The 15149-nt window shown below is 47.5% G+C and overlaps 1 protein-coding gene across 1 annotated transcript; it reads right to left on the bottom strand.

The window, feature by feature from the left end:
• Positions 1-704: 704 nt before the first annotated feature.
• Positions 705-14721, bottom strand: CD180 (CD180 molecule). The gene is given in 12 exon segments (XM_058824403.1): positions 705-1115; positions 1117-1278; positions 1281-1381; positions 1384-1473; positions 1476-1616; positions 1619-2098; positions 2101-2161; positions 2163-2229; positions 2231-2365; positions 2940-2985; positions 2988-3042; positions 14566-14721. Coding segments are annotated over 12 exon segments (1905 nt in total).
• Between the last annotated feature and the right edge of the window lie 428 nt (positions 14722-15149).

Below are 15149 nucleotides of genomic sequence, written 5' to 3'. Positions count from 1 at the left end.
CGAATTTCAATTACCAGGAATTCTCTAAGGATCAAAAGTATTTTAAAGAAATATTTTTTTAAAACTCACAGAGGTGATAAATGCTGTTTCTGCAAGTCCCGCAAGCATGTCTTGTATAACCATAAATCTGTCTGTTCTTCACAGGTAGTGGTTGTTTTTTAGTTTTTTGTGGTTTTTTGCAGAGTGGGTTACACTACTGCCAGCTAGATACTGCCACCCAGATAGAGGGTGGAATCTGGTTGGGGATTTTGGTTGGGCTTTTTTGTTTGGGTGAGTCTTGGTTAGGATATTTGCTTGGGGTTTTTTTCCCTCTTTTTGGGAGTGGTGGTGGTGGTGAGGTTTTCTTTTTTAAAGAGAGGGAAGTTAGTATTTTGGCTGTTAAATTTTCCAAGTGCATTAGCCACAGTATTGGTACAACAGGTGTGCCATTGAGTTCAACAGGGACTTCTCTATAAGATAAGTTATTAAATTTCAAGATTCAGGTCATAATTTATTTATTTTAATTTTTTCATCATTTTTCTAAAAGTTTTAGCACAGGTAGAAAGGATATTCAAAAAGTCGAGAAAATACATGTCACAAGTAAAACCAGTGAGGTATTGTTCAGCTTAATACAGTTACTGTAGATATTTTCTGTGTCCCCATCCTAGACGTAGAGTTGCTAGTAGTTTTGCTTGAAACAGTGAACACCCCAAATGAAGATGGCACTACAGGATAAACAACTGCAATGATTCCTGACGTGTCCTTCCCACAGGAGAGTCAGATGGTGGCCAGCTGAACCCAGCTAGAAATTTAAGTTCAGAGCACCTTGTTCTTTCAGGGTCGTCAATTTTATTCAGATATTGCTTGTACTAAGTGATTAAATCAATCTTAGACCAGGAGCAGTCTAGAAGGTCGTAGCTTAATTTGATTATCAAGTGGCCATCTAGGGGCACTAGCTGGACATTTGATACAGTGTGCGTCCTGTTATGGACACTGCTGAGATTGGTACTCTTGGGATTTGAAAATGCATCTGTGCTGAATGCAGTAAACTTGTTGTAATTCAGATCTACATGCTGTAACTTCCTGAGGTTGTGAAATACTTGGTTATCTACTGATGTTAGTTCACAGGATGCATTACAGGATTAGCACCTCTAAATTGGATAGTAGTTGGAACAGTTTGTCCTTTGGCATGATCCCCAAATCAAAGTTATTTTGACTAAGGTCCAAGAACATGAGGTTTTTCAAACCTTGAAAGACATGCTGAATGCTGGTATTAATGTGGGATGAGGAAAGATCATCTCTAGCACTTGCTAGAGATGGAGATTTTGGAAAGGGCTCTGTAAGGTGTTGACATAGAGAGGAGTGAAGGGTAAGTCCAGCAGCTCTAGGCTAGCACTGTCCTAAATGAGCATTCCTGGAGATGGAGGTGTATGCTGTGGCTCAGATTCTGGTAACAAAGTCTGCTCAAAGCTCTCACCGCTTTGCTAGAGCATCAGAACTTTCAAAGTGACTCTGGCTTAAATCTAGATGTTGAAGCTTTGCCAGTTTCTCCAAATAGCCAGAGCCTGGCTGCAGAACCTGTGAGTTTCCCTGGATGTGGAGGTGGGTGAGGGAGGGGAAGGCAGCAGAGCTGATGTGCAGGGCTGCTCAAAGCATCTTGCATTGAAAACCATCTCCTCCAGCAAGCTCATACCACTGATGGCAGGGGGCAGTGCATGGATGTGGGGTTGGGTTAGGTCCAGCTTTTGGAGCCTGGTTAAGCTCTGAAATGTGTCGGCATTTAGATTTCTGAGATGCCATAACTGCAGATGGAGACCCTTGACAGAGACACTACAGAGGCCTTGTGAAATATCTGGGCTTATGTAGCGCTCCTTTTCCACACCATAAAATGTTCCCAGCCAAAAGGTCTGAGCTGTGGAGTCCTGGATCCCCACCAGGGCCCCAGGGATGTCAGCACAGCTCACTAAGTCCAAACTGTAGAAATGTCACCGAGAAGATCCAGGTTCAGTGTAGGGAATGTCTTTGCCTTTAAGGATGAGAGGTATGTGTCTGTTCTTCTGCAGAGCTTGGACACCTTCTGCTGAGATTGCTTGTGTGTTGTTAATGTGAAAGTGGAGTGTTTGAGGTGTCGTGTGGGAAAGTTGGGAGGAAGCTGCAGTGAGGAGGTGTGGTTGCTGCCCAAGATGAAGATACCTAAGATTGCCAAGATTTGTCATTGGAATAAAGAACATACTTGTTATTCCTGTCTGTGTAAAGATGCCCCAGGGAATATGGGCCAGCAAATGCTGTGGCAGACAGAAACATGAGCAGGTTTCTGGTCAGAATTACTGTCTTCAGCTGCCTGTTGCTGGGAAAGGCACCATCATACTCCCAGCTGATCTGGCACCTTGAGAAAACAATAGAAAACTGCATCAGTGGCCTGTCTCACAAACTCTCCTGGTAATGTGATCGCACAAAACTGCACCTCATATCTGTTAAACTCCATTATCTGTTGCCCTCACCAGGGTAAAAGAGTCTTTTTCACTGATGTTTGCCTGGTACTTTTAAGTTCACATTTAATTACAGGGTGCTGCTGAGAAGAAAAACCTGTCCTGAAAGGATGGGTGTGAGGAGGCATTTGTGGGAGTCAGGAGTCATGAGGTATTTAATGTCTAACTTAACAGGAAAATCTCTTTTGCTATAAAAAAAGCCAGCCACTTCCAAGGGCCAAACATGTCTTTCTCCAGTTTTAAGGGCACAATATTGAAAACTGTAAATGATTGTCCTTAGAGGAGAAGCTGAGATATTGCCCAAGTGAATCGATCTCTGCCAGCAGGAAAATTCACCATCTGTCTGAAGGTGCTGGTTTCCCTGTGAAGGCAGGAAGATGCTGCTGTGGTGTGCTCCAGAAACCTCTGTCTCTGACAAGGACAGGGGGTCCACGATTGTGATGAGCAAAAGTGAGGATGCTCCTTCCATACCTTGTTATGTCCAAGTAGAAAAGAGAATTCAGTTCAGAGAAGTTGAATTCTGGAGGGAAGGGACCGCATTGAAGCTGAAATTGAGGACTTCTGTTGTGGCAAATAGTCATAGAGACCTCTCTCATTCCTCAGCCTTCCCAGGTGTAGCTTTATTTTCTGTAATCTGTGAAATACAGTTATGTACTGTGAATATAAATAGGAAAACATGCCATTGGAAAATCAATCCCCCCCACCCAAACTAACACAACCCACAAAATAACCCAAAGCAAATTTTGAATTATTTAAAGTGCAGCAGCCAAAACCCTAGGAAGCCTCAGCAAAGGCTTGCAATGCATAGCTCTGGGGTTTTGGGGAGTGTGTTTTTTAAAAGAATGCCTTGAATTTCTCTTGTGTTAATGCGAAGTGTCTCATCTGCAGTACTTTCTTATCAAATGTAGCACATATGAGGATTGTTTACTCTTCTGGATTAATTATTAATCCTTAAGAAAGGATCCCCACAAGGTAGTTTTAAATTGTGAATGTCATGAATCTTATAACAAAACTTGCTCTAAGAGAAGTCTTAAGTAAACCTTACAGAGAGGAAGTAAAAAAGAGCATGTCTGGAAAATGTTTCTAGAAGGAATGTGGCCAAATTAATTGGATATTAATCCAGTTACACAGTGCAGTGAGGAGACAGCAGGAATGTTTGGCTCAGACTAGACAAAGATCATGCCTGATATGCTAAGTCTTCACAATGTCTACAAAGGCTTTTCAGTATTATGTGAAAATAAATCCATCTATTACATGGAGAAGTAAGCTCTGTGGATACCAGGGAAATTCACTGAGCGTGTTTGACCTGCCTTTGCCTGCTGATTTCATGAAAGCCAACCAGGCCCAGGTCACTGGCACCCTGAAACAGCCTGCCACGCTGCGGAGGTGTGGGAATGCTCCTGGCATTGCCCTGTCCCAGCTGCCAGCTGCAGTGGGAAGCAAAGGCACAGCCAGGCAGCACCAGCTCCTCCACAGCCTCCCAAGGACAGAGGAATGGCCTGTCCTGGGTGTCTCAGGGCCAGCCTAGGAGGGTGGGCTGCCCAGGGCTGTGTAGGAGCTGCAGCTCTGGCAGTTCCCTGCCCCACAGCGTGCAGGTGTTGATCTTGTGGGGAAGTAAACACGGGTATGGCACAGCTGGCCAGCATGAGTGCTTTAATCTGACACAAAGCTAGCGTGCGAGTGGAAGGAAGCAGGGCAGCAGCTGTGTGTCCGGAGAGGAGAGCTCTGGAGCCACGGCGCCGTGTGGAGGGCAGTGCGGGTGTGCGCCCTGCGGGCGGGAGCGTGGTTGGGGTTTGCTGGGGTGCACATGTGTGAGCCCTGGGAGCAGTGCGTGCGGCTCAGGTCCTTCTGCTGGCACAGCCGTGAGATTTTGAGATTAAACCACGTCTCTGCCTGCCTCTGGCTTAGAAGAGGCAGGTGGGCTGTACCTGCACACAGTTAGCCTCAGGAGAAGGGGAGGAGCAGTAGTGCTTGTTGCAAACCACCGTCTGGGTTTGGTGAACGTTGTCTTCCTTTCCTTTGAGCACAAATCCCGTAACTGAAGGGTGCCAGGGAGTGCTGGGGAAGCAACGTGGGCCTGCACGGCTGCAGAAAGTGCAGGGGCAGAGAGATGTCAGCAGCAGTGTGGTGGAGAGGCGCTGTCACCGCAGAGTCCCCCGTCGGGGTGGGCAGCACAGCTCCTCAAGGGTCCGGCTCCCTCCGGCATGCTGGGTCCCAGGTGGAGCTCAGTGCCAGGCAGAGAGCACACAGGGACGGATGAGCCAGTGCTGCCCATGGCTGAGCGCCTCACACGTGGGTGCTCGGCATGACCTGGGAGCAGAAAGCCAGCCCAGAACCTGCTGTGATAACACTTGTGATAGCACATGGACTTGGGCCCAGCCTAGAAGCACTGATACTGTGTCAGTACCTACAAAAATGACAAAATACAGACCTAGAAAAGGTGATGCTTTCAATAGTGGTAAGCAAAGGAGGCCCTGTGGAGCTGTCTGCTGCCATCTGTACTTTAGACAGATAAAAATAGTTTAACTGTTGCTGTAAATGAGAGGAGTGCCTGTGTTTTGCCATTCAAATAGAGCAGAGGCTAAGTAAGCTCTCTCCATATGCTTCAGGGTGTGGAGTGGCTCTCGTAATGAACTGAGGAGAAACTATCCCAAGGGGGATCCTGTTGTGCAGCTCTGAGTGCTCAGAGATTTGCAGATTTAATTCAATGAGAAATTTGCTATTAGCCCCAGGTGTGCATTTCATAGGGCTGCTTTTCCCTGAATTAAAAGCATTGCCTTTTTTTCCATCATGTCCCACTTGGAATATAAAAAAATAGATAAAAGAAAAAAAGAGAAGAAAAGCAAAGATAAAAGAAAGTATTAAGGAAAAAGAAAAGCTTATTGGGTCAGTCTTTTCTCCTGCCCCTGGAAAAGCCCTGGTACTTTCTTGCTATTCTCACGTGGTATTGCAAGTAGCAAATAGAGACATTATCATATCCCCCCTGTGTACAAATTCCTGTATGAAGAGCACAGTACAAGAGGTAAAATCCTTATACCTCTCCTCTGTCTATCTCTCATACCTGTTAAACACCCCAGGGAAACTTTCCCATCCTCCAAGCTCTCTGTGGGATGAAGTACAGGGCTGTTTTGGGGGGCTCCCAAAGTCCCCATCCGTGGTGGGCGAGCGTGTGAGGGTACCCTGATGCTCAGGTGTGAGGAGGTGGAGAAACAGTGGCTGATGTCCCTAAGCACTCACTGAGACACCTGTCCTATTCCTCTGAAAGGACCTTCCTATTCCCCTAAGATAAATCTTGTGGGAACTGGAAGCTTTCAGACACAGCAGGTCAGTGTTTACCCCAGATGTGTGCAGCCCATCCCCGGGCAGGACGGGGCTGTCCCTCCCCTCCATCGCCCTGTGGCACAGGGTGCTCTGCAGCTGGCACAGGTAGCACTGTGAAAGTGAGCAGATGGAAATCACACCACTGCACGGCATGGGGAGAGGGGCGTGCTGCCTTCTCTGAGTGAAGGCTGGGCAGAGGGGTCAGACAAACCTGCAGAGCTGGCTGGAAAGCAGGGTGCTCATGCTGAACTCAGCGTGAGCAAAACAGTAGTTTCAGAGTGAAACAGGAACTTGCCTGCTTTAAATATAGTCAGGTTACTGTTCACTGATGCTTTTCTGAGGCAGAACAGATTTTAAAAAGTGGAAACTGAGGAAAAATTGTCTTCATGTTCATGTTGACTGGAATGTCTCTGTCACAGGATAGTGCAAATGAGGTTGTAGCACACTACCAGAGAATTTCATGTAATGGGAAATTTGAGTTGAACAAAATTTGATTCATCATTTAGGAAAGGCACAAAATCTTGTTAACCAGCTGACAGTCACAGTTCTTTGGGGGCAGATGGCAGTGTTGGATTGGCTTTATTAGCTTTACAGTGGACTCAATGATCTTACAGATCTTTTCCAGCCTAAACCATTCTATGACTCTAAGACCTCTGCCTACACTTTAGCAAAAAACATCGTGTTGCTGATGCACGACTACTGCAGTACAAAGAGTAAAGCTAGAAAGCAATACTTCAATCTGAAAATTTACAGTGTTCCTTTTGTATTTAGGTTACAGAGAATGATGACTTTTTTGAAAGGGGACAGCATTTCTAACCATCCCTAAGACAAGTGTGTGTGTGGCAGCTGCAGGCAGGAGGGGATCTGGTGCCCGGCAGCCAGAGGGGCCCTGACTGAGCTCCAGCCTCGGCCAAACAGCCCAACCTGCCTTTTCCGTTCCTTTCTTTTCTGGGTTATTAGCCTGACAGCTTTTTTGCCTCAAGTGGCACTCTTTCTCCACCACCTAGGAGAGAAAGGCATGAGGAAAACTTACTGTGCCCAGAAAAATTGTCTCAGCCCGACAGAGCCAATCCAGATCCCGTACTCCATTGGGAAGCCTCAGGTAATCCAGATGCCATGTGGAGTGCATCACAGTCAGCACCCAGGAAGGTGAAGACACCTCAGCTTCTCTGGTGCTAAGGATATGCACAAAATCTGGGTCTTGGGCTCTGAAACCGTGTGTAAAGGCCGCAGGTGTGCTGGTAGCTGGAGCTGATTTCAGGGCTCACCTGAGCCGTGCTGAGCTCATTCCTGCAGGCAGCTGGAGAGGGGAGGAGTGAGCAAGGCAGGAGGGAAGCTGCCACAAGTGCAGTTTGCTCCATTTTGCACACTTGGCTAAACCTGTTGGGTGGACTCTTGGGGCTGGCAGGCACTGAGAGGCCACAGAGCCAGTGCCCTGCTGCTGTATTTGTTTGCTACCAGGATGCTTCTGAGCTGACCTGATTGGCTGGGCTTTATTCCCTCCTCTTTAATTATGGTATACAAAGGAAATACCTTATCTCAATGACAAGCTGAAAAGCTGTCTCCACATTCCACTAATAGCTCTGCCTCTTCCCCAGCCAGTTCTGTGTTTGCTGGAAATCCTGCTTGCCCTGCAGCTGGCCACAAACAGTTCTGAAAGAATTTGATTGGTATGTTTGCTTCTTGTTTAGCTGCCATTTTCCATGTTAATGCTCAAAAGCTAAGGCTTGGTGTGTCCCTGTGTATTGGATTTGGACAGACAGGTTTTGGTAGGGGGGATACTACAGGGATGGTCTCTGTGAGAAGCTGCCAGAAGCTTCCCATGTCCAGCAGAGCCAATTCCAGCTGGCTCAGGATGGAGGTGCCCCTGGCCAGGGCTGAGCCCATTAGAAATGGCTCTGTGATAACAGATCTAAGAAGGAAAAAAAAGTTACTCTGCAAATGTAATTGCAGCCAGAGAAGAGCAGAGTGACAATATGTGAGAGGCACAGCCCTGCAGACACCAAGGCTGGTGAAGGAGGGGCAGGAGGTGCTCCAGGCACCAGAGCTGAGCTTCCCCTGCAGCCGTGGTGGGACCGTGGTGAGGCAGCTGTGGCCCTGCAGCCATGGAGGCCCCAGGGGATGCAGAGATCCATGTGCAGCCCCTGGAGGGGACCCAGGCCAGAGCAGGTGGATGTCTGAGACAAGGCTGTGACCCTGTGGGAGGCCTGGGCTGGAGCAGGGTCCTGACAGGGACCTCCAGACCCATGGAGAGAGGAGCCCATGCTGGAACAGGTCCTGGTAGGACTCGTGACCCTGTGGGGGACCCACACTGGAGCAGGCTGGGCCTGAAGGACTACACTCCATGGAAGAGTGACCCCCACTGCAGCAGCTCAGGAAGAACTGTGTCTGTGGGTTGGGCTCACATTGGAGAAGTTAATGAAGATCTGTCTCCTGTGGGAGGAATCCCATGCTGGAGCAGGGGAAGGACTCCCTTCCCTGAGCAGCTGCAAGAACAATCGGCGATGAACTGACCATAACCCCACTCCCTGTGCCATTGAGGGGGAGGAAACAGAGTCTGAGAAGGAGTGAGTGGTAGGGGGAAGATGTTTTTAAGATTTATTTTACTTCTCATTATCCTGCTCTGATTTAGTTGATAATAAATTTACTTAATATCCCTATGTTCAATCTGTTTAGGCAGGAATGGTATTTGTTGAGTGATCTCTCTTGTCCTTATGTCAGCTCATGAACCTTTGTTATATTTTCTCTCCCCTGTCCAGCTGGTGGAGGGGAGTGATGGAGGAGTGATGGACGCCTGGAATCCAACCAGGGTGTGATGGATGCCTCTCCACCCGCTGATCCCTGCTGTGCTTTCCTGGGGTGAAGCACTTTGGGCTCACACTTGCACCCCAGGACCTATTTTTTTCCAGACTGTGAGCCCTGGTGGCATAGATATTTCCTCAGACCATCCATACCCTCAAACTTAAAATGAATGAGGTATTTTAGAGTAAAAGTCCTCTGATTCAAGAAGGGCATGAGCCAAAGCTAATCTTGTCTCATGCTGCAGTGCAGTGAAGCCTGTTATTATGCATCATGGAGCTTATGTGTCATATAAGAAAGCAGGAATAACTCTAGAGATGTTTTTGGTTTTAGTAAGTTTTGGGTAGCTTTTTTGTTGTCTGTTGTTGTTGTTGTTTGTTTGTTTTGTTTTGTTTTTTGGAAGTGGACTGGGGGGAAGGAGTGGGACATTGAGAAAATAGGAAGATATTCAAATAATGAGTTCTGGGGCCTATCTCAATTTCACAGAATCAGAGAATAACCTGAATGAAAAGTGATGCACAAGGACCTTAAAGCCCAGCTCTTGGCCAGTCCCAAGGATCTCACCATGTGCCTGACAGTGTTGTCCAAACTCTTGTTGAACTCTCTCAGGCTGGTGCTGCCACCACTTCCCTGGGGAGCCTGTTCCAATGCCCAGACACCCTTGGGTGAAGAAACTTTTCCTAAAATCTAACCTAAACCCCCCCTGACACAACTCCAGGCCATTCCCTTGGGTCCTGTCACTGCTTGCCAGAGATAAGAGATCAGTGCCTGCCCCTCCTCTTCCCCTCAGGAGGAAGTTGTGACTGCAATGGTGTCTCCCCTCAGTCTCCTCTAGGATGAACAGACCAAGTGAATCCTGCTGCTCCTCACATGGCTTCCCTTCAAGGCCTTTCACCATTTTGTTACCCCTTTTGGACTCTTCCTAGTAGCTTTACATCTTGTACTGAGGCTCCCAAAACAGCAAACTTTGGATAATGAAGAATAAATTACGCAATTAATATTGGGTGACTGAAGTTCCTCTTCTTCACCATGTGCTAAAGTAATTGCTGAGCTTAGTAAAACTGACTAATGATCAGGGATATTTAAATTATTCATTATGTGTGCCTATCAGATTAATTTAGATCTTTGTGCTTTTAAAGCAAAATGGAGAGGGGTAGGAATTTATGGTAACAACTGGTGGGAGTGGGCTTTGATGTTGGCAGGGGGCTTTGCTGCGGATAGCCAGCCTGGGCTCAGGCAGGTTGCAGATCCTCTGTGACAGCCACAGCTGAGGCTGTTGCAGGCTAGCTCACTTCCCATGCGCAGTTCTGCTCCTCTCCTGCAAGCTGGTTCCCAAGTGCTGGGTAGATTTTTTCTCCATCACTGCATTCAGGGTGGCTGTCAGGTCACAGGGGTTGCTGGGACAGTGGCCTCAAGAGTAAGTTGCTGCTCCTAATTAAATTTCCTCTGTGCTTGGTTGAAACTCTTTCCAGTATTGGTGATGGGGAAAATTTAGGAGCATGCAAACACCAGCAGTAACAATTGACCTCAGTAGTTGCCACTGAATGCTCGTGAGCTGCTGCATGCTGCAGAGGGCTGAGCACGCTCTGCCTCCACTGTGCCCCTCCATAGCTGTGGCACCCCGGTTAGCCTGCCCTGCAGTCAGACAGCCCTCCAGGGAGGGTGCTGCGCCCCGGGTTCCCTATCCTGAACTGGAATCCTGAACTGGACGGGAGCAGCAGCTCACAAAAGCCACCAGAATGCCCTGAGTCACACACAGTGTCTGCCCACAGGTGATGGATCTTCCCTCACCCAAAACCCATCAGGGACAGAGTGTCACTGCTAGCAGGGCCTGTGGCAGTGAGGGGCTGGCATGTCCCTCAGCTCAGCCCCGGGCACTGACCCAGGCATTGCTGGCCCCTGTGTCAGGAAGGGGTCCCAGCCAGATCACTGAGTGCCACACCTCCAAAAACCCAGGGGCAGAGGGATGCTGCAGGTTGAATGAACCCAAAAAAAGATGTGTAATGACTGTAGGAATAAGTGAGAATCAATCAGAAAAAAAAAAAAAAACACCAAAGTGCACTGAGTTGTGAATATATATTAAAAAGACTTTAGTACCTTCAGAATCCCTATAAGATGCTAATTCTCTTTTTAAAAAGACAAATCTTGTTGATGTCTGTGTCTTCCCAAGCTCTCGAGTGAAAGGGATTGGCAACCCAGTACAGGAAGGCTTCCAAATTACCCGTAAATCCTATACAGGATCAAAGGATTAAAATAGTTTTCAGCTATTTCCTTCAAGTATGGATTTCAAGATTTTCCTCATTTGTTGTTTTCTTTGATATTACAAATGAGATAGGAATCCAAATGTTTGAATGCTGGATGTTAAGAACTCAGGATTTGCCTTGGAGCTGTGGAATTTGGGCTGTGACTATTCCCTGCTGTGGCTGCATGGTACAACAAAGGGTGAAGCATGGCAGCTGTGGAGGAGCAGAACCACCTGGTCTAACTCAAACCTGCATTTCCGAGCAGGAAAACCTACATGGGCTTTGCTGCCAGTGCAGCAGGTGCTACAGGCTGCACTCTAAGGAGAAGCCTAAAACAAAGTGATGGAGCAAGAGGATAAATCACTGTCAGGAAGAAACAGCTGCTGTAAAACATGTCAGACTTTACCAGACTGTATGAAACTTCTTTGTTTCATGCTGCAGCAATTGATCTGAAATCCTAAACAAGGGCAGGATGTGCTCTGGGCAGGTGGGCAATGTCCCTTTGCCTGCCCTTGGGGATGTTAGGAACACAACAAGAGCTGCAGGACTGCACCTGTGGTGCCCTCCCAGCTGGGCATCAGCTGGCCCAGTGGGTCTTCTGGGTAGCAGGGACCAAGCTGCAGCATGCCCCTGCCCCAGGGATTCCTCCTCCTCCGGTTGCCACCACTCCTTGGCAGGGATTCCTCCTCCTCCTTGCCACCACACCAGCTTCTTCCTCTGGGACTGATGGCTGAGGCTACTGCTGAAGACACATCACAGCTTCCATGCAAAACTTTCATTCCTTAAGAAAACATTTGCACAGACAGTGACCTGGATGCCCATTGGCAGAAAGGGACAGTGTGACCATGGACATGATGCGAGCAGTGTGGGTAGAAATATTCCAAACAAAAAAAAGAGAGCGCTCCTCTGGTGGCCTCCCCATGGCTGGATTGTTCTCTAGAGGATTTTATTTGTGGTGAGTTCCAGAAGGATTGGTGGTGCAGGTGCTTAGCCAGGGTACTACTACTGCTCCATGCCCTGGAAGCCCTGACTTCAGAGGAGACAGCAGGGCTGGTTTTTCAGCAGATGAACAGGATGAACAAACTTTCAGGTGGTGACTGCAGAGGGCAGGGGACACAGGGCTTCCTGGCCCTGTGCCTTCATCCTGAGCCCTGCTGGTGGCCAGAAAGCTGAATTTGCCATGGCTGGGGCACGTGGAACTGCGTCAAGTCCTATCAAATGCAAACTAAAAGGACAAAGGCACTAAGTAGGAAGGAAATTGCTGACAAGTTTAATTAGCAACAGATTAATTACTGGTGTTGTGTTAATCCATGTTTCTTCTTTAAAGGGGCAGTATCTCCTATGTGCTCTCTGCAGACTCTGCTGCTGTGTTACCCTCCTTGAGTAGCTTGTGATTTTTCAAAAATTTAGAAGGTGTCTTGAGGACCTTAGTGCTGGAGGTCCCTGTTACTCTTTGAAACAGCAATAAGACTTTTCTCTGTCTCAAAAATTCAGCCTCTGTTCCATACTAAGCAAGCAAAATACTCAGTGTTCTTGGTTCCCATGGGAGTACTTTATAGTACTGTAAAGGCACTATAACGCCAAGATAAAATGCAGATTTCAATGATTAGTAACCAATCATTATTCTTCTATTAAAACAATACAGAATCTGACAAACTGATCTTTACTAGTCTTAAATCCCTGATTTTAAGCGAGAAATAGAGAAACCTTGTAATTGCAACAGTTCTGGCTTGAGTAGCAAGAAAAAAATCAGAATTAAAGCGCTTGTGAGCTTCCCTTTTCCTTACTGGTCTCTATTGGTTGTTGCTTGGGTGACTTTGGGGAAAAGGAAGTTCTTAGCCCTTACACAGAGAAGCTGGACTGATCGCTGGAAGTTGCATTTCTGTTGGTTTTGGTTTGGCTGGACACAGATATTAACCTTGCAATGGAAGGAAACCAGGCAGAGATAAAGGAAAAGAGCCAAACGGAGGAAGCTGGTGTGAGTTCAGACTATTTAAAGAACTTCTGGCATGGAGGCTTTGAAATTACAAAAGAGCATCTTAAAAGGAAGCCCTGTTGCTAAGCAACACACATAGTTGTATGTAGAGCTCCAGGAAGATAAGAGAGAAACCTCTGCTGCTTTCAAGGAAGAAAGGCTGGTGAGGAGCCATACCTGCATCCAAAGTGTGTTTGGAATGTTCCAGCCACATCCTGTCTGTGAGGAGGCTTCCATGACCCTTCAGGTCAGAGTGGGCACTGGTGAGACTGTGTGGGCAGGTGAGAGCCACCTCTCCTCCTTCACCTGCTGACATGCAGGAGTGTTGTGCTTCTGCTCAGGGTGTGTGAGAATATTAATGGGAGAAACCCAAAAGTGCTGCAGCAACACAAAAAATCCATAGGTCATGATCAGCCAGATGTTCTGGGAATGTGAAGTGATGTTTCAGCAGTGTTTTGATTGCTTCAATTATTTTCTCAAGTTTCTCTCCTCTTTCTCCCCCATTCATATTAACAAATTCTTATCTTTCACACTGATGGTCTTTGCCTAATGATCATCTATCCAACTGCCAGGTAACTACTAATGTGATCTAAGGATGTGAAATGCATTCTCCATTCAGGAATATGTCAAAATACATATATTTCCCCACAGCATAACATTTGTCCTTCCCATGTGTCAGGGATGGGGCTCACAGTGGTCTTGCCTTTCTTGCCAAGTGTGACTCATTGACTGATCTGATTTGCTGATGGGAGACCAAACCAACCTCTTTGCTAAAATTCAGGATTTAGTTCTTCTTGCAGCTGCTGGGCATTGAGGATGCAGTTGGGTGCTGCTGATAAGCTGTTTCTATTAGATGGTTTTGAAAGGGTAAATTCTTTTAACTCAGCCAGACTATAGATGGGAATATGGGAAGAGTGGTTCCATGTGTGCAGAGCTAGTCAGACGTGGCCCCTCTGCCCACTAGCCTCAGAAGTAACCAGTGACCTGGGTGGTTTCTCCCATCAGATACTCGCTCCTGAAATCCTGTCTGCTCTAATGTCAACTTTCATAAAGTTTTCTTTTCATATATATACACCAAATACCTAGTTCCTGTTTCCAAAACCCTGTGCAAGGAGAAGAATTTGCCAAATGTTTAGAACTGGGGAGCTTATCAGATCCTGTTTTGCTTCTCACCCCCTGAAAAATCTCTGGATGGATGTTGTACAGCATGGCCAGGGGTAATAGTCTGCAGGTTGGTCATGCGTCTTTTGACAGGGTTTCACCTCGCAACTCAGTCTTTGGCAAGGTTTTATTTCCATCAGAGAAGGCACATCAGAGCTTCACACTGCAGCTTGTCTGGGTGCTAGTTCTTTGCATATTGCCATCCCTCCAAAATACCAGTTTCCTCCAAAGGAATGCCAGAGGCAAGCCAAAGCCCTCTCTTGGTTTTCTGCAATAACTTTAAAGAAAGGAGTGGAATTCTCAAGAGACTGTACCCAGCTCTCTGTGCTCTTCTGGGGTGGCTGGGAGCAGCTGATCAGACCCTTCCATAGCAGGGAAGGCCTGTGATGGCTAATCTGAGCAGAAAGGAAGGGAGCAGTGGCTGGGCTCCATCCTCCTGCGGGCAGTGACAGGGAAGTCTCGCTGGGATGGTGCTGGCCGATAGTCAGCGCTTCCTCTGCCTCTGGGGCCCCTTGCCTATCACACTTGCTGTCAATTACAGCCTTTTTCCTCTTGGTGTAGCTGTATTTTCCTTGCTCTAATTTAACTTGTTGCTTACATTGCTGTTGACAGCTGAGAACGATTGACCCTTTCCTTCAGCTAGCATCGCGCACGGCATCTGCGGGCCGTCGGCAGCGCAGCCCCCATCCCCTCTCATGCAGTGCTTCTCTGCCTGCTCAGAGCCACCACCCTCCTCTTGGGGGGACAAAACCATGTTTAAGGAAGAGTTCTCAGAAGGTGTGTGGTCTGTGTTTTGTCACGCTGCTGTGCTGATCCGAGCTGCACTGCTTGGGGCAGACTCGTGTCTCTGTCAGCCTGCACTGCACCGCGGGATGTGCGCATCCTTAGGTCACACAAGAGCGGGCCTTGAAGGAGCACTGGGGGCTGGGCACTGGCACTCCATTTCAATGAACAAAGAGGAAGTTTCAGATGTTGTGTTGGTGTCATAGAAACGGCAGTGTCCTTCAGGGTGCTGCTGTTTGTGCGTGGGTGGGGTTTGCCTGGTTTGATTAAATGACAGAGGCTGGGTGTGGGCAATAGGACTGTACAAACTGACTGTTTTACACACAAGGGGAAATAACTCTAGAAGAGGAAAGTGGGGTAGACAATAGCAGAAGGGAAAATTCTTGATGAGATTTCCAA

Source organism: Ammospiza caudacuta, chromosome Z (genome assembly GCF_027887145.1).
Source record: "Ammospiza caudacuta isolate bAmmCau1 chromosome Z, bAmmCau1.pri, whole genome shotgun sequence".
Classification (NCBI taxonomy): Eukaryota; Metazoa; Chordata; class Aves; order Passeriformes; family Passerellidae; genus Ammospiza; species Ammospiza caudacuta.
The sequence above is the reverse complement of the archived record's forward strand: the minus strand, read 5'-3'. Positions and strand labels throughout refer to the sequence as shown.